At 41.0% G+C, this 24,666-nt stretch overlaps 1 protein-coding gene across 6 annotated transcripts in view; it reads right to left on the bottom strand.

The window, feature by feature from the left end:
- The window catches only part of CASP8AP2 (caspase 8 associated protein 2), a 50,350-nt gene that overhangs the window by 5,907 nt on the left and 19,777 nt on the right, over positions 1-24,666 (bottom strand). For 5 of the 6 annotated variants that reach the window (XM_053591976.1, XM_053591979.1, XM_053591980.1 and 2 more), the window contains 4 exons: positions 21,728-21,843; positions 9,521-11,718; positions 4,653-7,788; positions 276-375 (listed from right to left, as the gene is read on the bottom strand). In XM_053591976.1, the coding sequence (XP_053447951.1) occupies positions 276-375; positions 4,653-7,788; positions 9,521-11,718; positions 21,728-21,843 (5,550 nt within the window). The remainder of the gene's footprint in view (positions 1-275; positions 376-4,652; positions 7,789-9,520; positions 11,719-21,727; positions 21,844-24,666) is intronic. The other variant, XM_053591981.1, reaches the window with a different exon arrangement.

The raw sequence follows: 24,666 nt of genomic DNA, 5'->3' as shown, positions 1-24,666 counted from the left end.
GTAAGACACAGGGGAAAAGTCAGGATATTCCAGTCACACTTCTTAGAAATCACCAAGTTTTTAACAGTCCTACACTGAGCTATACTTTTAAAGAAGTAGACTAGTAAATATCTGCACCTACTTGAGAGGCTGAAGTGGGAGAACCATTTGAGCCCAGGAATTTGAATCCAGCCCGGCCAAAATAGAAAAACCCCATCTCTTAAAAAAAAAATAACATCTACGTATTTAGAGTAGCAACATCTGTGAACTAAAAGAGATAAAAATTGGGTAGTTACCTGATTTGGATTTTTATCCAACTTGGCAGCTAAATATATGAATGTTTTGAATGATGGTCCTCTTTTCTGACACTCCAATAAAATTTCGCGATCATCATTTCTGAGGAGGGAAAAATTGTACTTAGCTTTTACACATGAGTAGAAAGATAATAAAAATTCTATTGCCTTAATGTGCAACGATAGGGGAAATTAAAATCCATAGGAAAAAGTACGGACAACATACCATATCTCTGAAAAATAAGATCATAGATAATTTTATTCTTTAAGCTATTTCCCAAATTTCCTACAACAAATATGCTAATTTATCCAATGACAAAATTAAAGTTTTGCTTTTTAAAATTTTACCTTATGAAAAAGAATTTTATATTCTAAAAAAAGTAAGACCTGAAGATGATCACAGACATAATAAGCGGAACAATCAGAACTAAAATAGAATCCAGATCTTCTAATTCCCACACCCCTGCTTTTTCTAATAGGGCTAAACAAATATGTGTTATTACAATGAGATTTTATTCTGTCATCACCAAGTTACCTGAACCAGGAATTTGAGGATTGAGGTATTAAACACACCTGATTATCAGTTTTAACAAAATTCAACTTCCTTCAATAAGCATTCTAGTAAAGTAAAGAGATCATCCATCTCTAGTCCAGTGATTCATTAATTGTAGTTACTTTTATGTGTGAGTGAGATCTTAAAAATTTGCTTCTTAAATAGCAGAAGATATTAACAAATGGAAGAACATCATGCTCAAGGCTGGGAAGAATCAACATTGTTAAAATGTCTATACTTCCCAAAGCAATCTACAGATTCAATGCAATCCCCATTAAAATACCAACATCGTACTTTCAAGATTTGGAAAAATAATTCTTCGTTTTTTTATGGAACAGAGAAAAACCCATATAGCTAAGGCAATTCTTAGTATTAAAAACAAGGCCGGGGGCATTAGCCTCCCAGACTTTAGGTTGTACTACAAGGCCATAGTGATCAGAACAGCATGGTATTGGCAGAAAAAAACAGAATTACAGACACCTAGAACCCAATAGAAAGCCAGGAGATGAAGCTAACATCTTACAGCCACCTGATCTTTGATAAACCAAACAAGAACATTCACTGGGGGAAGAATCCCTATTCAATAAATGGTGCTGGGAGAACCACGTGTAAAAGAGTGAAACCCGACCGGCACCTTTCTCTATTTACTAAAACTGATTCAAGATGGATAAAAGATCTAAATCTAAGGCATGAATCAATAAAAATCCTAGAAAAAAGTGTGCAGAAAACACTTGAAGCTATCAGCCTGGGGAAAGATTTTATGAAGACTTCCATGGCAATTGCAACAACAAAAATACACAAATGGGACTTAATTAAACTGAAAAACTTCTGTACAGCTAAGGAAACAACAGCCAAAGCAATGAGACAGGCTCAGTGCCTATTGCTCAGCAGCTAGTGTGCCGGCCACATTCACTGGGGCTGGCAGGTTTGACCCCAGGCCGGGGCCTGCCAAAACAACAATAACAACAACAACAACAAAATAGCTGGGCATTGTGGTGGGTGCCTGTAGTCCCAGCTACTTGGGAGCTGAGGTAAGAGAATTGCTTAAGATTGCTGTGAGCTGTGATGCCACAGCACTCTACTGAGGGTGATGTAGTGAGACTGTCTAAAATAAACAAAAAAGTAAATAGACAACCATCAGAATGGGAAAAGATATTTGCACATTATGAATCAGACAAAAGCTTGATAACTAGAATCTACAGAGAACTCAAATTAAGCAACAACAAAAAAAGCCAACAACCCCCTGTATCAATGGGCAAGTGAGGTGAATAGAACCTTTTTTAAAGACAGAGAATGGTTAACAAGCATATGAAAAAATGCTAATCATCCCTAATCATCAGAGAAATGCAAATGAAACCACCCCGAGATATCATCTAACCCCAGTGAGAATGGCCCACATCACAAAGACTGAGAAGGGAACACTTTCACACTGCTGGTGGGACTGCAAACTAATACAACCCTTTTGGAAGGAAGTATGGAGAAACCTCAAAGAACTCAAACTAGACCTTCCATTTGATCCTGCAATCCCATTACTAGGCATCTACCCCAAAGAAAAAAAATCATTTTACCATAGGACATTTGCACTAGACTGTTTATTGCAGCTCAATTTACAACTGACAAATTGTGGAAACATTTTAAATGCCCATCAATCCAGGAGTGGATTAACAAACTGTGGTATATGTATACCGTGGAATACTATTCCGCCACTAAAAAGAATAGTGACTTTTACATCTTTTTTTTTTTTTTTTTTTGTAGAGACAGAGTCTCACTTTATGGCCCTCCGTAGAGTGCCATGGCATCACACAGCTCACAGCAACCTCCAACTCCTGGGCTTAAGCTATTCTATTGCCTCAGCCTCCCGAATAGCTGGGACTACAGGCGCCTGCCACAACGCCCGGCTATTTTTTGGTTGCAGTTTGGCCGGGGCCGGGTTTGAACCCGCCACCCTAGGTATATGGGGCCGGCGCCTTACCTGCGCCACAGGCGCCGCCCAACATCTTTTGTATTAATTTGGATGGAGTTGAAATATATTCTTCTCCTTTTTTTTTTTGGCAGTTTTTGGCCGGGGCCAGGTTTGAACCCGCCGTCTCCAGTACATGGGGCTGGTGTCCTACTCCTTGAGCCACAGGTGCCACCCAAAATATATTCTTCTTAGTAAAGCATCACAAGAACGGAGAAGCAAGAATCCAATTTCCTCAATTCTGATATGAGGACAATTGATGCTACCCTGTTTCCCCGAAAGGTGAGCTCCCAAAGATACACTAGATCTTATTTTTAAGGGACGTCTTATCTTTCCTGTAAGTAGGTCTTATTTTCGGAGGATGTCTTATTTTCGGGAAAATGGGGTAGTACATGGTGGGGGGAAGGGAAAGAGGGAGATGGGTGTGGGACCACAGTGTGTGACACACTTCTTGGGAACAGGACATTATTTTTTTTTTTTTTTTGTAGAGACAGAGTCTCACTTTATGGCCCTCGGTAGAGTGCCGTGGCCTCACACAGCTCACAGCAACCTCCAACTCCTGGGCTTAAGCGATTCTCTTGCCTCAGCCTCCCGAGTAGCTGGGACTACAGGCGCCCGCCACAACGCCCGGCTATTTTTTGGTTGCAGTTTGGCCGGGGCCGGGTTTGAACCCACCACCCTCGGTATATGGGGCCGGCGCCTTACCGACTGAGCCACAGGCGCCGCCCAGGACATTATTAATAGAGGTACTTCACCCAGCAAACGCAAGCAGTATAACCTGGCTCATTGTATCCTCAATGATTCCCCAACAATTAAAAACAAAACAAAAAATCTACTTCTTGAAAAGTTCGTCTAAAATTCCAAAGTACAACCTGTTTATGAAACTGACAGTAGACTTTTAGAGGAAAAATCAAATTATAAACACTCCTACTTTTGTGCCCTATTTTACTGTCATTCCTTCTTTGTAAAATGTGCTTGTACTGGGCGGCGCCTGTGGCTCAAGGAGTAGGGCGCTGGTCCCATATGCCGGAGGTGGCGGGTTCAAACCCAGCCCCAGCCAAAAATCACAAAAAAAAAAAAATGTGCTTGTACCAGTTCCTTCCAAAGGAAGATTCCTGTTTCATTGATAAAGTGAAGTTAAAACACAATGAAAAGCTATCCATGGTGCTACTGCATACCTCTGGTTAAGACCAAGGGATGTGCGTGCTGCTAAAATATTTGAATATCATTAATGAAATTATTTTCAAAGGAAGTTCAAAGTCCGGTGAGTGTGTATGTATATATATTTTTTTCTTTTTTTGATTTTTTAGTTTTCTTTAGAGACAAGAGTCTTACTCTGTCACCCTGGGTAGAATGACGTGGTGTCACAGCTCACAGCAACTTCAAACTCTTGGGCTCAAGCCATCCTCTTGCCTCAGCCTCCCAACTAGTTAGGACTACATCTGCCTACCTCAACACCAGGCTAGTTTTTCAATTTTTAGTAGGGACAGGGTGTCACTCTTGCTGAGGCTGGTCTCAAATTCCTGAGCTCAAACAACCCACCCTCCTCAGTCTCCCAGAGTACTGGGATTACAAGCATGAGCCACTGTGCCTGGCCTTTTGATCAACGTAATTTAAGTGTGCCATGGAAGTTTATATATATATAGGTTCAAGTGTGCCAAGAGATAAAAAAGATTAAAAAATACTGTTCTAGAGTGTCCACAATGTAGCTATACTCTGCCTTGGAATGTATTTTCCACTAATTTTAGCCACTTTTGAAGTCATTACTTTCCTTATTTTAGGATGAGATAAAACTATGAGGACATGACATTAGATTTCTGATCTCTCAAAACTTTCAGGCAATTTAAATGCCTCACAAGATTCTTACCTTGTCCATGAAACTATAATTTCTCCCTTCTTTTTAATAACATTCTTTGCAGAAAGACTTGTAGGAGAAGTGGTGAGTGCTGCTGACGAATCTTTAATCCCTGGGCTTGCCTTTAGCGATGAAGGATCTTTATTCACTGTAGGAACTCTTTTCTTACTGGCTTTTTTTGGGTGAGCTTCACCATTCTCACCAGAATCTTGGGTAACTTTCTTGGTCTTTTCCCTACTAGTTAAGTCTGTTTCTTTTCTTTGTTTTTTCTGGGAAAAATGATTTAGATCGGAAAGGTTTTTTCTCTTTTTGTGAGCATCATCCAAAGTCCCAGACAACTCTGAACTACCACAATTTGATGTTGGCTCTGATTTTAAATGGCTCTTTTTTACTTCACATAAAGCAGGAGACTCTGTGGTTAAATCAACATAGGTTTCCTCAACAATGCATTCCAAAGGCCCATTTGCCACTTCAACCTTTTCTTCCACACAGTTATCTTCATCTACAGATGATATTGGACACCCTGACCCCTCATTTGCTAACTCAGGATGGTCACCTTCACTTTTACTCTCATTTGAAGCATCTTGTGTCAAATCAATAAAAGCATTTATAGTATCAGGCTGCAAAGAATTGTCTAATATTTGAGCATTTTGATCTACATTGCCTCCAGAACATCCCAACTGATCAATATTTAAAACTGTTACCTCTATGAATTTTCCTAAGTTCTTAGTCTCAGTGACTGAATCTTCTGTTAGGTCTATGTACGTGTTTGGAAGATGATCCTCAACAGATTGTGGGATTTCTTCCATTGAAGGCAATTCTTTGATGCTTTCAGGCACTTTTGGTTTCCATACCTGTTGTAATTTGAAACACTCATTAACCACTTCATCACTATGACCCACCTTCTCTGAAGCATCATTAAGAAATTCATGTATGTCAGGAACCTGTGTTTGTATCATACAGTTCTTTTCTTCATGAGTTGATTCACTACTATCAACATTTTTGTTGGAATTTTCTAATTCCGCTACAGATTTAAAAACGGTGTTCTGACATGAAACATGTTCTTTCTCTGCTGCTTCACCAGCTTCCTTTCCAACTCTGGGCAACGATGCCAATGACTCACCAGACTTCATGCTCTGTTTAAGACCAGGGGAGGTAGATGGTGCTGCACGTCTAATTTTCACAATGAAATGATCGTTTGACTTTTCCATTATGACTGCATGCATGGGTAGGTTAGGGTGGTACTGAAAGCCTGGGGCTACAGACCGGCTAGTCCATGATGAAGAACAACTTGATTTACTACTTGAATTATCAGACTCCAAAGCTAAATGAATATCTTGCTCAGATGCATCCTCTTCCTCAAGTAAGGCATCTTCACTAAAATGGGCACTAATAACTTCCTCAGGAGTTGAACTAGACAAAACTTCAGGCTTTAAGAAACTGAGGTGACCATCTGACTTCAGAGGTGATGGTACAGTTAAAGAGACAGCTAGATCTTCAATAAGTATGGAAGAAACGCAGGGCTTGTTCTTTTCTGAACTACAAACATTATCTTTACTTAGAGCTATGTTAGTAGATACTTCAAACATACAACTTTCATCTAACACATCAGGATGAACTGGCAAGGAAAGTCCTGAAGACAAAGATGGACCTTTTTCAGATGATAGTAATGACCAATTATCATCACTTATCATTTTAGGAGATGGGGAACCCACCCCTGAAACTAGCTCTTCTGTTGTACAAGTTGGTATAGATTCACACTTAAGACTCTCTAGCAGCTGTTTCTCTGGCGTCTTTAACTCCCAATCACTTTTATCAGTGCAGTTAACACTGCTGTCCAAAAGATCAGAACCTTGCAACAAACTTTTAAAAATTTCACCCATCTGAGCATCACTCACTAAATTAAAAGTAAGGCTAGATGCTTGTTGTTCAGTAAGAATCTCAAAACTACGTTCCGGCTTCAAAGCTGCATGGTGGGACATCTGTGTATCCTCTGTGCTGCTTCCTTCAGTCTTTCCTGGCTTTGAGGTGCTTGTACAGGTTAGTTCCAAGGTATGCTCTTCAGACTGAGAGTTCTTTACATTATCAAAGCATGTATTAAAACTTTTTTTAATGTCAAGTCTTACTGTGTTAATACTGGAGTTATTGTGGTCTTTATGTTTTTCCTCAGACTTTTTATGTCCCAGTGAAGACTTACAACGAATAGAGTCTTCTGATTTTGGTAATTTTTCTTTTAACATTTCTTTGTGGAAGTTGCCTACATTCCCCTTCTGACAGTTTGAATATTGTCCTTTCTCTTTGCTTTTTTTTTCAAGTTTTCCTTCATCACTATCACTTCCAAAGTTTGTAGAATCACAAAACTTTAGTAAGATTTTTTTAAGCTTTGCAAACAAATAATCAAGTTGTTCATCTACAAACTTCCACAATTTTTTTTTCATATCTGGTAGTTGCTGTTCAAATAAACGATCAACTATTCCATTCTTTTTAACTTGCTTAAGTTTAGATTCTATGACATCACAGAGATTCTTCTGTAAAGTAGTCACTGACTTAGAGATTTTAGATAAGTTGAGATGTTTAATTAGTGATATAAAACTCAAAATTGCTGACTCAATAATTCTATGAAACTGTATTATTGAAAATTTTACCTTGAATTTCATATAATTTTTCCTTACATGTTTTCTTATCATTCGTAACATGTGCATAATCTCTCGTACAGAAGAGGGTGCAGCAATAATTGGAACTATTTTTTCCAAGCTGGAGGTACTCATTGTTTTATCTTTCTTCTCTGTTCTTGAAGATCTGCTCGATTTACTAGGTCTGTTATTCCATTTGCTATTGGTCTGATGGATTTTTACAGATGTCTTCCTGTTGTCTTTATCTAAATGCACAGTATTTTTCCTACTTCCTGGGATAGTTTTTGAGTTTTGCACTTCAGCAGAAGCTCTGGGATTGGCATTTTTTACAAAACTTTTTTGTGGTTTAGATTTTTCACTATCACTTATAATTTCTCCTTCCTCTAATTCATCTAAGGATGAATTCTTACAGGCCTCTGCTTCTGCATGTTTGTCAGGTTTGCAAATTGGCTTTTGGTTCTCCTTATTGAGATCAGACTGACTCTTGCAGATAGAATGTGCTTGTGAAAACACATCTGTGGAAGAGAAAAGCATATTAAACATCTTTATAGAAGATAAAAGTAAAGTCACATAACCACCAAGTTATTTAACATTAAATTTAACAAAAAAGTAAATGCTGAGCCAATTCATTGTCTTAATAGGTTTCTTTTTTTTTTTCTTTTTCTTTCCTGAACAGAGCCCCACTCTGTTGCCCAGGCTAGAGTGCCATGAGCTCACAGCTCACAACTTCAAACTCCTGGGCTCAAGGGATCCTCTTGCCTCAGCCTCCCAACTAACTGGGACTACAGGCATGAGCCATCAGGCCCAGCTGGTTTTTCTTTTATTTATGTATTTTTTTTTTTTGTGGTTTTTGGCCGAGGCTGGGTTTGAACCCACCACCTCCAGCATATGGGACTGGCACCCTATCCCTTTGAGCCACAGGCGCCGCCCTGTGTTTTTTTTTTTTTTCTTAAAACAGAATGTTAACACCTAATACTTGAGTCACTGATGTTTATTCTTATTTTATTTTTTTTTAGCCACTGACGTTTATTCTTAAAAAGTGCTCAAAAGGTGTCTGAGAAGAGTAGAATCTGGTCATCTGATTACTCACCAATCAAGTGTTCAGTGCATCTTTACTCACTTATGCAGCATCACCTACTCTATGCCATTTGAAGATGGCTTTTAAATAACAAAAGCACATCTGAGGCCCAGTGCAATGGCTCCTGCCTGTAATCCTAGCACTCTGAGAGGCTGAGGCAGGTGGATTGCTTGAGCTCAGGAGTTCAAAACCAGCCTGAACCAGAGCGAAACCCTGTCTCTAATCAGTGGCGGTACCCGTAGCTCGGTGGGTAGTGGTCAGCCGGGCTGACAGGTTCAAACCCAGCCTGGGCCAGGTAAACAACAATGACAAATGCAACAAAGAAAAAAATAGCTGGGCGTTGTGGTGGGTGCCTGTAGTCCCAGCTACTGAGGCTGAGGCAAGAGAATCGCTTAAGCCCAAGAGTTTAGAGGTTGCTGTGAGCTGTGACAAAGCAAGCCATGGTACTCTACAAAGGGCGACAAGAGACTCTGTCTCAAATAAATAAGTAAATAAAAATAAAAATTAAAAATAAAAAAAATAACTGGGGCTTGGCGCCCCTAGCTCAGTGGTTAAGGCACTGGCCACAGGCACCTGGGCTGGTGAGTTCAAACCTGGCCAGGGCCTGCTAAACAAGAAGAAATAGCTGCGCGGTGTGGCAGGCACGTGTAGTCCCAGTTATTTGGGAGGCTGAGGCAAGAGAACTGCTTAAGTCCAAGTGTTTGAGGTTGTTGTGAACTGTGACACCATGGCACTCTACTAAAGGCAATGTAGTGAGACTCTGTCTCAATAAATAAATAAATTAATTAATTAAAGTAGCCAGATATTGCGGTGAGTGCCTATAGTCCTAGCTACTCAGGAGGCTGAGGCAAAAGAATCACTTGAGCCCAAGAGTTTGAGGCTGCTGTAAGCTGTGATGCCACAGCACTCCACTGAGGGTGAGAAAATGAGGGTCTCAAAAAAAAAGAAAAAAAAACACATCTAAAAGTAGAGAATTTGAAACATTATGTCCTACCACTCTCTTTTTTCACAAGCAACGAAGAATTACTTAATTTAGACTAAAGACTAATGTATACTTCTGGTTAACAGAATCTGAATACTTTTGATGTTATCAAAAAAGAAAAAAGTTTATCTTGGTTAGGTATTTTACATTCTCACAAGAAGTTATAAAAGATAGTATAAACTATTACCTTTATGACTGTTACTATATAATGGAGCTTGAGATGGGCTTTCCATTCTAAGAACTTTTGCTACAGGTCTCACTGGACTATTCAAAGGACTGATAATTTCTGGAATAGGTCTCAGCTGATTAAAGTCAATACTCAAAACTGAGTTATCATCATCATGACATACTGAGTTTGTTTCAGCAATTTCCATTCTGTGGTCCATTAATTCAGTCTGTTGAATTGAAGATTCTAGAGACTCTTTAGGTAAGCAAGGTTCCAAATGACAAGACTTACTCTCAACTACTGGTGTATCCATAAGAGAAGGCTCAAATTTGGGGTTATCATCTTCTGAAAGGATTATTGGCAAAATGTCAGCTTCTTCAATTGAAGACTGCAAAATACCTTCACTGGTTTCAGCCACTTTTGTTGAAAGGGTGACCTTCATTTCTATACCGTCAGAAATACCACAAGAATTTAAATCACATTTTCCAGTGTCCAATTCCAACCCAAAGTTTTGAGAAACATCTGTTTGTAATACATCCATTACCATACCAGCTGAAGCCCCTGCTCGAGTAATGGTTTGTTGTGTTTCTATTGATGACGACAACAAGGATTCTGTTTGTTCTATTTCCATGGGTGCTAAGAAAGAAGTCTCTGTGCCACAAGTGGGCACTTCACAATGCACACTATTCTTAACACATTGAACTAGCGAACTATTTTCTTCTTCCATTTTGCTTTCTGGAATACTGACTGTAGGTTCAGATACTGCTGGAAGATCAACCTTTGTTTCCAGTAACTTTGATTTAGTTTCTCCCACACTTTCACTGACAGAGGGAACACATGTTTTAATTTGCACTGAAGACTCCAAATCACATACACTACTAAACTTTTGAGTATCAGTTATTTTATGATTATTCTGAGAAACAGATTGCTTTTTAGCAGGAGAAAGAGTTAAGTTCAATTTTTCCATAAAACTTAACTTTAAGTCTTTGTTTTTTGTTTCATTGTGACAACTCTCAGTTTTCATCACCTCTTTATTTCCTGTTCCTTCAGAATCTTCATTATGAGAGCCTTCACCTTTATCAGTTTTTGGCTCATTCTGTCTTTTTAAATCAGTAGCAGTTTTCTTAGTTTCTTTATCAGTCTTTTGTAAATGTTCTGTAGGTATTCTTTTTTCATTCCTAATATACCTATTTTCTTCTTTGCTTTCTCGTTCTCTTTTCTTCTTATCTTCAGTTCTATGCCTTTCTGCTTTTAATGGCAGATTTTCCCACTGATGCTGAGCCTCCACTTCCTTGTAGTCAGCATGCTTGTAAGTTCTACTGCTTGAAAGAGAAGATGGACATCTTCCATCTGGAAAACTATGATTGTTTATACCTCGGTCTCTTTTACAATCATCCCTTCCTCTTCTCTCTTCTAGATAATATTTATTTGAATTATAAGAAGATTTTGTTATTTCATTCTTAAAATGAGGAAGCAATGCTCGTTCAGTTCTTCTCCAGTGATCCTGGTCCTTTACTATTGATTTAGGCTTTTGATCAACTTTTCTTTCTTCTTTATCTTGTGATTTAAGTTCTTTTCTATTTATAGTTTGTGATCTTTCACTTTGTCTTTCTAGTCTTTTGTCACTTTGACATTCTACTCGAGTGTGTGACCTTTCCCTAGGGGTCTCTTTTTCCCAAGAAGAGCATTCACCTTTATAATCAGAATCTATGCTACTTTTAAACTTTGAATTTTTGCTTTCAGTCCTTGGTTCACCTTTACCATGTTTCTCTGGACGTCCTTGCAGCCTTTGACTGGCCTCGGTATTCCTTGGTTCACCATCACTACAGCTAGTACTTACGTCTTTCCGTTTTCTGTCAGGTCCTCTGCTATACTGGCTGTGTCTAACCTCTTTTCTCCCTCTTCTATTATCCTCATTTGAGCTACCCTCACCAACCTGATAATGGGAACGTGACCAAATGCCATTGGTGCAGTGTTTCTCAAAAGATGCGGACAAATATGAAGTGCTTTTTTTTTCAGAATGTGATTTTCCTTCCTTTTCCAGGTTTGGCAGTGAAGTGCTATGATGTACATCTTTAGAAACATCACTTTTAACTCTGTGATCAGCCTTCGAGCAATCATCCAAGTGAGGAGATCTAGACTTAAAATCTTTTGTTTTAACTGTGTCTGACGTCCTTATAGTTTTATGGTTATTTCGAAAATGTGGAAACTCGGACAATCTATTGAGAAGAAATTAACAACAAAAACACAATTAGTTGACATTTAATAGTATTTCAAATTTATCCACATGTGTAATTTGTGACTAAGAATTTACCAGCTTCCAACCAAATGAGCCAGTTTTCAAAACAAGGAATGCTCTTTCACTTGACAGACCCAAAGGAAGTTTTGAGGACTTGTCAGATCTATTCCAGTGCTTCCCAATATCTTTTAGAATTACTTCATCGTAAGTATACAACATCCAAACTAACCACAAATTTAATTCTTTTAGAAAAGTGACATTATTTTCTTGCTCTCAATAACTACAGCTCAACTGAAACTGAAGAAAAAGTAAAACCTTGCTAGACCACACACATGATCAAAATAGAACTCTACGTAATTCCCTATCCTAGTTTTCTGGTTCATGTACAATCCCTTCATAAGTCAAAGCACCAATGGTCATCTTAAAGTGTTATGTATTGTGCAAAAATAAAAAGGAATACGGAGTTGTGATTCTTAGAATGATAGTATGTACTTACTGTTTAAAAGTGTAAAAAGCCAGCTGGGCACCATGGCTAATGCCTATAATTCTAACACTTAGGGAGGCCAAAGTGGGGGGATCACTTGAGCCAAGACCAACTGGGGAGCAACATACCAAGACCCTGTCTCTACAAAAAATAAAACAGAATTAGCCTACCATAGTGGTGCTCACCTATAGCCCCATCTACTCAGGAGGGAGGTTGAGGCAGGAAGATTACTTGAGCCCACCCAGGGATTAGAGGTTGTAAGAGGTTGTAATGAGCTATGATCACACCACTGCAGTCTAGCATGGGCAATAGAGCAAGCCCTTATCTTAAAAAAATAAAAATAAGGCTTGGTGCCTGTAGCATAGTGATTACGGCACTGGCCATAGGCACCGAGGGTGATGGGTTCGAACCCGGCCCTGGCCTGCTAAACAACAACAACTTCAACAAAAAATATAGTCGGGTGTTGTGGCAGGCACATGTAGTCCCAGCTATTTGGGAGGCTGAGGCAAGAGAATCACTTAAGCCCAAAGTTTGAGGTGGCTATGAGCTGTGACACCACGGCACTCTACCGAGGGTGACATAATGGAACTCTAAGTCTCAAAAAATAATAATCAAATAAAATAAAATGAATAAAATAAAAATAAGAACGGGCATGGTGGCTCACACCTGTAATCCTAGCACTCTGGGAGGCCAAAGCAGGTGAATTACTTGAGCTCGGGAGTTTAAGACCATCCTGAGCAAGAGCAAGACCCCATCTCAACAAAAAATAAAAAAGTTAGCCAAGCATTATGGCAGGCACCAGCAGTCCCATCTATTTGGGAAGCTGAGGCAGGAGGAACTCCTAAGTCCAAGAGTTTAAGGTGTCTGTGAGCTGGGGTGGCACCTGTGGCTCAAAAGAGGAGGGCGCTGGCCCTATATGCCAGAGGTGGCAGGTTCGAACCCAGCCCCAGCCAAAAACTGCAAAAGAAAAAAGGTGTCTGTGAACTACAATGATGCCACAGTACTCAACACCAGAGCAACAAAAAAGACTCTGTCTCAAAATAAAAAAAAAAAAAATCTTTTTTTTTTTTGGTTGCCAGTTTGGCTGGGGCTGGGTTTGAACCTGCCACCCTCAGCATATGGGGCCGGCGCCCTACTCACTGAGCCACAGGCACTGCCCCATAAATAAAAAAAAAATCTTTAAAAGCTAAGTCTTAAGATTTTATATTAGTATTTTTAAAACTAATTTTCTTTCTTTTTTTTTTTTTTTTGAGACAGAGTCTCAAGCTGTCGCCCTGAGTACAGTGCTGTTGCATCATAGCTCACAGCAACCTCCAAGTCCGGCTCAAGCAATTCTCTTGCCTCAGTTTTTCTATTTTTAATGGAGTTTCGCTTTTGCTCTGGCTGGTCTCAAATTCATGAGCTCAAGCAAGCCATCTATCTTGGCCTCCTAGAGTGCTAGGATTACAGGAGTGAGCCACCATGCCTGGCCAACTGCTAGTTTTTCTAGCAATAATACATAGGTGTGGTGGCACCTGTGGCTCAGTGGGCAGGGCGCCAGCCCCATATACCGAGGGTGGTGGGTTCAAACCCGGTCCAGGCCAAACTGCAACAAAAAAAAGCCGGGCGTTGTGGTGGGCACCTATAGTCCCAGCTACTTGGGAGGCTGAGGCAAAAGAATCGCCTAAGCCCAGGAGGTGGAGGTTGCTGTGAGCAGTGTGACGCCACAGCACTCTACTGAGGGTGACAAAGTGAGACTCCGTCTCTACAAAAAAAAAAAAATATATATATATATATGTAGGTGAATTTCTGTAATAACTTTAATTTTAGTTTTCTGTAGTAAGTTCATCCTCCTTAACTTCCATAAACTTGAATTTTCGCATGTACTACCATGCTTGGCTAACTTTCTTATTCCTTGTTTTTTGTAGAGATGGGATCTTGCTATTGCCCAGACTAGTCTCAAGCTCTTGGCTTCCTGGGTGGAAGCCAAGAATCAGTATTAAACGTGTAGAAAAAAAACAAAACTTTAAAAGCTCAGAAATAAGGATATTGTTATAAAACAAAAGAGGACTTGGGTGGCACCTGTGGCTCAAGGAGTAGGGCGCTGGTCCCATATGCCGGAGGTGGCGGGTTCAAACCCAGCCCCGGCCAAAACACCACAAAAAAAAAAAAAAGAGGAGTTATGAGATACACAACTTAAAACAATGTATGGACCATACATGGATCCTGTGATAGGTAAAATTGCTTCCCTCAACCACATTTATAATTTTAAGTCCTAATTCACTGTACTTCAGAATATGGCCATCTTTAAAGTCAAGGTCTTTACAGAGGTAATCAAGTTCAAGTGAAGTCATTAAGGGATGTCCTTATGAAAAGAAGAAATTTAGGCCTGGTGCAGTGGCTCACACCGGTAATCTTAGCACTCTGGGAGGCTGAGGCAAGAGGACTGCTTGAACTCAAGAGTTTGAAACTAGTCTGAGCAAGAGTTGATGCACTGTCTTTACTAGAAAAACTAGTCTGGTGTTGTGGCAGGTGCCTATAGTCACACCTACTTGGGAGGCTGAGGCAGAAGGATCTCTTGAGCTTAAGAGTTTGAGGTTGCGTAAGATATGATAATGCCATGGCACTCTGGCTTGGGTAACAGAGTAAGACTCTGTTTCAAAAAAAGGGGGTGGGAGGCTCGGCGCCTGTAGCTCAGGGTGCCAGCCACATACACCAGAGCTGGCAGATTAAAACCCAGCCTGGGCCTGCCAAGCAACAATAACTACAACAACAACAACAACAACAAAAAAAATAGCTGGGCATTATGACAGGCACCTGCAGTCCCAGCTACTTGGGAGGCTGAGGCAAGGCAATTGCTTACGCCCAAAAGTTTGAGGTTGCTGTGAGCTATGATGCCACTGCACTCTACCAAGGGCGACATAATGAGACTCTGTCTAAAAAACAAAATGGGTGGTGGTAGGAGATTTAGTCCAGAAACAGTAGTGGCTCATACTATAAACATAACACTTTAGGAGGCCAGGAGTTTTTTGGTTATTTTTTTGAGACAGAGTCTCACTATGTCACCCTTGGTAGAGTGCCATGGCAACCTCAAACTATTGGGCTTAAGGGATTCTCTTACCTCAGCCTCCCAAGTAGCTGGGACCACAAGTGCCTGCCACAACACCGGGCTATTTTTCTGTTGCAGTTGTCATTGTTTAGCTGGCCCAGACTGGTTCGAACACGCCAGCATGGGTGTATATAACCAGCGTCCCAACCACTGAGCTACAGATGCCGCCCAAGAAGCCAGGAGCTTGAGACTACTCTGGGCAATAGCAAGATCCCATCTCTACAAAAAACAAGGAATAAGAAAGTTAGCCAAGCATGGTAGTACATGCCTATAGTCCCAGCTACTCTGAGGCTAAAGCAGAAGGATCACTTGAGTTCAGAAGGTTGAACATATGATGACACCACCCCAGTGTAGTCCAACCAACAAAGGGAGACTCTATTTCAAAAGGAAAAAAAAGGTGAGAGGAGGGGATTTGGACACAGAGACACATACAGAAGTAAGATCATATACAAGCCAAGGAGAGAGGCTTGAAATAGTCCTTCCCTTGGAACAAAATAAATCTGCCAACATAGGATTTTTTGGCTTCTAGCCTCAAGAACTGAGAGACAGATTTCTGCTGTTAAAACTATCTAGTTTGGCTCGGCGCCTGTGGCTCAAGTGGCTAAGGCACCAGCCACATACACCTGAGCTGGCGGGTTTGAATCCAGCCCGGGCCTGCCAAACAACGATAGCTGCAACCAAAAAAAATAGCTGGGTGTTGTGGCGGGCACCTATAGTCCCAGCTACTTGGGAGACAGAGACAGGAGACTCGCTTGAGCCCAGGACTTGGAGGTTGCTGTGAGCTGTGATGCCATGGCACTCTACCCAGGACGACAGCTTGAGGCTCTGTCTCAAAAAAAAAAAAAAAACTGCCTAGTTTGTTTGACTCAGAGCCCATAGCTCAGCAGTTAGGTTACTGGCCACATAAACCAAGGCTGGCAGGTTCGAATCCAGCCCAGGCCTGCCAAACAACAAGAACTGCAACAACAAAAAAAATAGCTGGGCATGGGTGGTGCCTGTGGCTAAAGGAGTAGGGTGCCAGCCCCATATGCCAGAGGTGGTGGGTTCAAACCCAGCCCCAGCCAAAAACTGCAATGAAAAAAAAAATAGCTGGGCATTGTGGTGGGCACCTATAGTCCCAGCTACTGGGGAAGCTGAGGGAAGAGAACTGCTTAAGCCCAAGAGTTTAAGGTTGCTATGAGCTGTGATGTCACAGCACCCTACGGAGGGCGACATAGTAAGATTTGTCTCAAAAAATGTAATAATAATAATTATAATGATAATAAAATAAAAATAACTAAAAAATAAAATTACCCAGTTTGTGGAATTTTTTTTTTTTTTTTTGAGACAGAGTGCCGTAGCATCATCCTCTGTAGAGTGCCATAGCACCACAGCTTATAGCATCATCAAACTCTTGGCCTCAAGCAATTCTCTTGCCTCAGCCTACCAAGTAGCTGGGACTACAGGTGCCTGCCACCATGCCCAGCTATTTTTTATTGTAGTTGTTACTGTTGTTTGGCAGGCCCGGGCTGGATTCGAACCCACCAGCTCTGGTGTAGTGGCTGGCACCCTAGCCACTGAGTGACGGGCACCAAGTCAAGTGAACTTTTGTTATGGTAACCCTAGGAAACTAATATAGATCATAACTCCAACAATCAACTATTAGAAGTTACTTTTGAGACTACTGGGGAAAAGCATTAACCATGAAAGAAAAATCTTGATAAACAGAATTTCGCTAAAATTAAGAACTTCTACTCCAAAAGACAAAAGAAAAGAACGCTGGACAAGTCAGAAAATGGGAGAAGATGTTTGCAGTACATTTACTGAACAAAGGACTAATATTCAACAAAGGATATGTGTATGTAATGTGCAGCATACTTACTAAATTTCTTTTTTGAGACAGAATCTCACTCTGTCCCCCAGGTAGAGTGCCATGGTGTCATAACTCACAGCAATCTCAAACTTCGGGGTTTGGGCAGTCCTCTTGCTTCAGCCACCCTAGGACTTGAGATTATAGGTGCCACAACATCCAGCTAGTTTTCTATTTTTAGTAGAGATAAGGTCTCGCTCTTGCTCAGCCTGGAATATTTACTAAATTTTAAGTTCCTAAAAGATAGTTCTAACCCACAAAAGATGGTCAGAGTTTGTTACACATACTACAATCAAAAGTATTATTTTAAAATATACCTTCAGACGGGCACAGTGGCTCACTGTTTATAATCCCAGCACTTTGGGAGGCTGGGTGGGGGTAGATTGTTTGATCTCAGGAGTTTGATACCAGCCTAAGCAAGAGCAAGTCTCCCTCTCTACTAAAAATAGAAGAATTAGCTCTGAATTGTGGCAGGTGCCTATAATCACAGCTTCTCAGGAGGCTGAGGCAAGAGGATTGCTTAAGCCCAAGAGTTTGAGGTTGCTGTGAGCTATGATGCCACAGTACTCTAACCAGGGCAACAGAGTGAGACTCTGTCTCAAAAAAAAGGCTCTGTGACCCCAGAGCAGTGGTTGGGGCACCGGCTATATACACAAGGGGTGGCAGGTTCGAACCTGGCCTGGGACTGCTAAATAACAATGACAACAACAAAAAAAAAATAGCTGGGCATCATGGCGTGAATCTGTAGTCCCAGCTACTTGGGAGGATAAAGCAAGAGAATTACTTAAGCCCAAGAGTTTGAGGTTGCAGTGAGCTGTGACACCATGGCACTCTACCAAGAGTGACAGTGAGACTGTGTCTCAAAAAAAAAAAAAAACTTCATATTAAACTTTTCCCAGAATTTATGCTCTTCAATTTGCTGTATATTTTCACTTTGTATTAATATTTTATACTTTTTCTATTCATAAAAGCTTCAAATAATAAACATTTACCATTAGAGTAGCAGTTATAGCTCTTAAGAAAAGTATAAATTTTAGAAGAAACATTTATCAGATAATATATATGCATACCAAACAATCTAATAATGTAACTCCCATCATTTTTTTTCACTCTGTTCAACATCATGTCCACCCCTGAAAGACTTAAAATACGTATAAAATTTCCCCAATAATTCAGGAAGCAATCTTATGCTAGGTGCACTGGTAGAAATTATTTAGGTTATTAAAAGCACACAACTGGCTTGGCATTTGTAGCACAGTGCTTACAGTGCCAGCCACATAAGCTGAGGCTGGTGGGTTCAAGCCCAGCCTGGGCCTGCTGAACAATAAAGACAACTGCAATGAGAAAACAGCTGGGCGTTGTGGAGGGCACCTGTAGTCCCAGCTACTTGGGAGGCTGAGGCAAGAGAATCACCTAAGCGTAAGACTTGGAGGTTGCTGTGAGCTGTGATGCCACAGGGCAACATAGTGAAACTCTGTCTCAAAAAAATAAATAAAAGCACACAACCGTCTTTATTTTCTAAAGATCCAGAGTGAAATAAATTTTATTCTATAATGTCAAAAGAGGCCAGGCGTGATGGCTTGCGCCTGTAATCCTAGCACTCTGGGGAGGTGGAAGTGGGTGGATTGCTTGAGCTCACAAGTTCAAGACCGGCTTGAACAAAAGTAAGACCCCATCCCTACTAAAAATACAAAAACTGAGCCAAAAGATCTCTTGAACCCAAGAGTTGGAGGTTGCTGTGAGCTATGATGTCATGGCACTCTACCAAAGTTGACAAAGTGAGACTCTGTCTCAAAAAAAAAAAAAAGAGAGAGAAATTTGGCCTGGTCAGGAAGAACAGACAAATATTCCATGAAAAGGATATTTCAGCTAAGACCTAAGAATGAGTAGGTATTTAGCAGGTGAAAGAGAATAAGATCCCAGGTAGTGAAACAGCCCATGCAAAGGCAGAGCTCATGGTACTTTCAAGGAAGTGAAATGATGCCAGAGCTATGTTGCTTTGAGCAAAGGTACCCACAGAGAGCAGGCTTGAGAAGTAGTGTGGGACTGTACTGTCAAGGGCCCTGTGTGCCAAGTTAAGACTTCTGATCTAAGAAAAATGAGAAGCATTGATGTATTTTAATGAGGGGGTGGGATGGGATATTTTTGTGATAGCGAGATGGCCAGACTCGTGCCCTGTGGTTGTAACACTGACAAGAGACAAACCAGAGGCTACAGAGAGAAAGAAAAGATGCAGAGATACCAGCATGAAAACTACTGCCAGGGCTCGGCGCCTGTAGCTCAAGCAGCTAAGGTGCCAACCACGTACAGCAGAGCTGGCGGGTTCAGATCCAGCCTGGGCCTGCCAAACAACAATGACAACTACAACCAAAAAATAGCCAGGCATTGTGGCAGGCGCCTATAGTCCCAGCTACTTGAGAGGCTGAGGCAAGAGAATTACTTAAGCCCAGGAGTTGGAAGTTGCTGTAAGCTGTGAGTGATGCCACAGTACTCTACCGAGGGCAACAACTTGAGGCTCTGTCTCAAAAAAAAAAAAAAAAGAAAGAAAACCACTGCCAATTCACATGAGAGCACACAGACAGCAACCACAGTAAAATGAAGAGAAGCAAATGATTTGAAAGATCATAAAGATATAAAAGTCAACAGGACAAGGCAATAAACTGGATCTAAGGGATGATCGAGAGTTAAACATCAATGGTTAAAAAAAAAGAAGAAGAAGAAAAAAAATCCATGGCAACTCCCACATAGGGCGTCTATGTATCTAAGCGTACCAAGCAATTTCATAGTAATTATTAATACCACCCCCTTCCACTCTCAAAAGTATCCTGATTTAAGCAATGAATCAAATGGCCCCTACTCCTATATCTCTTGCTTGCGATAACTGAATAAATGCTGGAATAACCCACTGAGACAGCGAACAGTAGAACAAGTTTGATGATAAATTCATTTTTGGATAAGGTAAATTTGAAAAAGCTTTAAAGGGGCTCGGCACCCTTAGCACAGTGGTTACAGCATGAGCCACATACACCAAGGCTGGCAGGTTCAAGCCCAGCCCAGGCCTGCTAAAACAACAATGACAACTACAACAAAAAATAGCCAGGCATTGTGGTAGGCACCTATACCCAGCTACCTGGGAGGCTGAGGCGAGAGAATCACTTAAGCCCAAGAGTTTGAGGTTGCTGTAAGCTGTGACGCCACAGCACTCTACGAGCGACATAGTGAAATTCTGTCTCAAAAAAAAAAAAAAAAAATATATATATATATAGCTTTAAAGGTATAACTATATACACAGGTGAAGTAGTATCTATATATAAATGGAACTGACTTAGCAAGGATGAGACAACCTCTAAGAAATACTGATAGAGAGCAGTGCATCTTATAAGGGTATATGTGAAACTTGGTAAACGGTCTGTGAAGCTAGTGAATGATGCCCCATGATCATATCAATGTACACAGCTATGATTTAATAAAAAAAAAAAAAGTTAAAAAAAATAAAAAAGAGAAATACTGATAGAGAAACGAATGAACAGAGGTTTGAGCTCTGATGAACTCCAACTTATAACAGCCAAGTACAGAAGAATAAATGTCAAGTTAAGAAGAAAACTAAGCATCATGATGTCACAGAAAGCCAAGGGGAGAGACTACTTCAAGGAAGAGGCAACTGTGTCAAATAGTGCACAAAGCCAAGTTAAAAGGGAAGCTTCAGGCCGGGCACAGTGGCTCACACCTGTAATCCCAGAACTCTGTGAGGCTGAGTTGGGTGGACTGCTTGAGCTCAGGAGTTTGAGACCAATCTGAGCAAACCAAAACACCATCTCTACAAAAAATAGAAAAATGAGCTGGGTATTGTGGCAGGCACCTGTAGTCCCAGCTACTTGGGAGGCTGAGCCTCACTCTGAGGGCAAAAAGGGAGACTCTGTTTCCAAAAAAAAAACAAAAAAAAGAGATAGAACATCAAGTTTAGACAACTTTTTCAGAGGCCTGGCTATAAAGACAGAGATAAACTTCTCTGGAACAGACTATCACTCGCTACTAAAACAAAAAAGGAAAGAGAAATTAATGGAGAAAATCTACCTGAGGGGGAAAGGAATATACAATTGAGAGATATTTTAAGAGTAGCTTATTAACAGGCACTGTGAGCACAGATCCCGACTTGATAATTTAATAATTTGGTGGGGACTTAGGAGAATCCATGACATATAAACCATCATCTTCCCCAAGGCAAAGAATACTAGAGAAAGATGCCAGTCTTCTAGAAACTAGATATATTCAGAGAGGTATGTAGCAGGGCGGCGCCTGTGGCTCAAAGGGGTAGAGCGCTGGTCCCGTATGCCGAAAGTGGCGGGTTCAAACCCAGCCTTGGCCAAAAAGAAAAAAAGAGAGGTATGTAGCAATGTACCATTCATAATCAAAATATGAATTATCACTGTAATAATATACCATTGTAATATTAGTCACCACCCACATTAAACCTTAAATATTTAATAAAATACATGATTGTCATCTATCCAAAGTTAAAAACATTCCACATAATTTATAACATCTATACTATTCCCCCTCAGTTATACCTTTGGTGAAGATTGTTTATTTCTTCATCCTTGCGGTTTATTTCCACCCTGGCAGTTTTGATAAGTGCTGAGATATTCTTCTTCAGTGACTGGTTTTCATTTTTTAAGCTGAAATTCTAAAATACCATAACATATAGTAATAAAGCACCTATCTACATGATTATTAACCCTACTACCTAGATTAGCTAATAATTGATGAATGCTAACACATGTCAGATGTGATACAATTTATCTTAGGTAACTATTTAAAAAAGCCCTAGAAGGCCAGGCATGGTTGGTCATGCCTATAATCCCAGCACTCACTTGAATTTAGGAGTTCAAGACCAGCCTAAGTAAGAGCAAAACCCCATCTCTAAAAACAGAAAAACTAATGGCCAGGCACGGTGGCTCACACTTGTAATCCTAGCACTCTGGGAGGCCCCGGTGGGTGAACTGCTTGAGCTCACAAGTTCAAGACCAGCCTGAGCAAAAGTGAGACCCCACCTCTACTAAAGATAGAAAAACTCAGCTCAGCGCCCGTAGCTTAGTGGGTAGGGAGGGTGCCGGCCACATACACCCAGGCTGGAGGGTTCAAGCCTGGCCCAGGCTTGCTAAACAAAAATTGCAACTGCAGGCTCGGCGTCTGTAGCTCAGCAACTAGCTCAGCAACTCAGCAAGTGAGTGCTAGGATTATAGGCATGACCCACCAGCCACATACACTGGAGCTGGCGGATTCAAACCCAACCCAGGCCTGCCAAACAACAATGACAAAAACAACAAAAAAATAGCCAGGCATTGTGGCAGGCACCTATAGTCCCAGCTACTTGGGAGGCTAAGGCAAGAGAATCGCTTGAGCCCAAGAGTTTGCTGTGGACTGTGACACCAGAGCACTCTATCCAGGGCGATAGCCTGAGACTTTGTCTCAAAAAAAGAAAAAAGGGGTGGTGCTTGTGGCTCAAGGAGTAGGGCACCGGCCCCATATACTGGATGTGGCGGGTTCAAACCCAGCCCAGGCCAAAACTGAAAAAAAAAAAGAAAAGAGAGAAAGAAAAAAGTGTTCCTCACAGAGTTCTGTAAATCACTCTAACAAAATAATAGAACCCAAAGAGGGGATTGTTTACCCCAACAGAAACCAGTAGATCAGAAGTTCTGGAGGCTCCAGACGTGGGACTAGTGTCTAAAGGGAAGAAAAAAGGGTACAGTCTAGGGAACTGAGCCCTTATCCTGTGGGATCTGACACTATCTCCAGTAGATAGTGCTGGAATCAAATTGGAAGACACTGGTGTCAGCTACAGAACTGATAGGTCGATTGGTGGTGGGGAGAAACTCCCACACACATATTTGATCACAGAAACACGTTTGGTCACAGAAATCTTCGGTGTGGATGACAATTGTGGTGTGAGAGCAGAGGAAAAAGACTGAGTTGTTCTTCAATACTCACATAACGTGAAACTACTTAAAACAGGAATCAAAATGAAAAATCAATAAACAACAGGGAAAAAAAAGGTCTGCCTCAGTCATTATATTAAAAGGTAAAAAGAAAAGTGCAGGGCGGCACCTGTGGCTCAGTCGGTAAGGCGCCGGCCCCATATACTGAGGGTGGCAGGTTCAAACCCGGCCCCGGCCAAACTGCAAACCAAAAAAATAGCCGGGCGTTGTGGCAGGCGCCTGTAGTCCCAGCTACTCGGGAGGCTGAGCCAAGAGAATCGCTTAAGCCCAGGAGTTGGAGGTTGCTGTGAGCTGTGTGAGGCCACGGCACTCTACCAAGGGCCATAAAGTGAGACTCTGTCTCTACAAAAAAAAAAAAAAAAAAGTACAAATTTAACAACTTAGGTTAAACTTGCAACAATGTATTGGTTCTTAGATTTAAAAAAAAAGAAAGAATCTGCAAGACATGATTGCAAGAGGGACTTTACCTAACAATTGTAATCAGTGTAACAAGCTTATTGTACCCTCAATGAATCCCTAACAATAAAAAAAAAAAAAAGAAAGAAAGAATCTAGTGGACTGGTTCTACCAGGAAAAGGAAAACAAGTAATTTTACCAAAAAAATAAAAATAAGAAAGGGCATGATGGCTCAGTGCCCATAGCACAGTGGTTACGGCACCAGCCAATGACACTGAGAGTGGCGGGTCTGAACCTAGCCCGGGCCAACTAAACAACTGCAGCAACAACAACAACAAAGCCAGGCTTTGTGGCAGGCACTTAAGGCTAAGAGTTTGCGGTTGCAGTCAGCTGTGATGCCACGGCACTCTACCAAGGGTGACATAGTAAGATTCTGTCTCAAAAAAAAAAAAAAAAAAAAAAGAATAGGGCATGACATTTCTTTTCTTGTTTTGAGACAGAATCTCACTCTGTAGCCCTGGGTAGAATGCTATAGTATCACAGTTCACAGTAACCTCAAACTCTTGGGCTCAAGCAATCACCAGCCTCAATGACCTGAATAGCACAACACCTGGCTAGTTTTTCTATTTTTGCTTTTCATTTTATTTATTTATTTATTTATTTTTCTTTTTTGAGACAGAGTCTTACTTTGTCACCCTTGGTAGAGTACCGTGATGTCACAGCTCACAGCAACCTCAAACTCTTGGGCTTAAGCAATTCTCTTGCCTCAGCCTCCCAAGTAGCTGGGACTACAGGACCCATCATAGCACCCAGCTATTTTTTGGTTGTAGTTGTCACTGTTTGGCAGGTCGGAGCTAGATTCGAACCCTCCAGCTCCAGCGTAGGTGGCTGGTGCCCTAGCCACTGAGCTACAAGCATCAAGCTGGCTTAAGCGATTCTCTTATCTCAACCTCCCAAGTAGCTGGGACTACAGGCACCCTTTTTTTATTGCAGTTGTCATTGTTGTTTAGCTGGCCTGGGCCGGGTTTGAACCTGACACCCTGGATGTATATGGCCAGCACCCTACCCACTAAGCTACAGGCACGACGAAAGCCATTTTCTCTTAAACTAGCTAT

This window comes from Nycticebus coucang, chromosome 5, assembly GCF_027406575.1.
Source record: "Nycticebus coucang isolate mNycCou1 chromosome 5, mNycCou1.pri, whole genome shotgun sequence".
NCBI classification, from domain to species: Eukaryota; Metazoa; Chordata; class Mammalia; order Primates; family Lorisidae; genus Nycticebus; species Nycticebus coucang.
The sequence above is the reverse complement of the archived record's forward strand: the minus strand, read 5'-3'. Positions and strand labels throughout refer to the sequence as shown.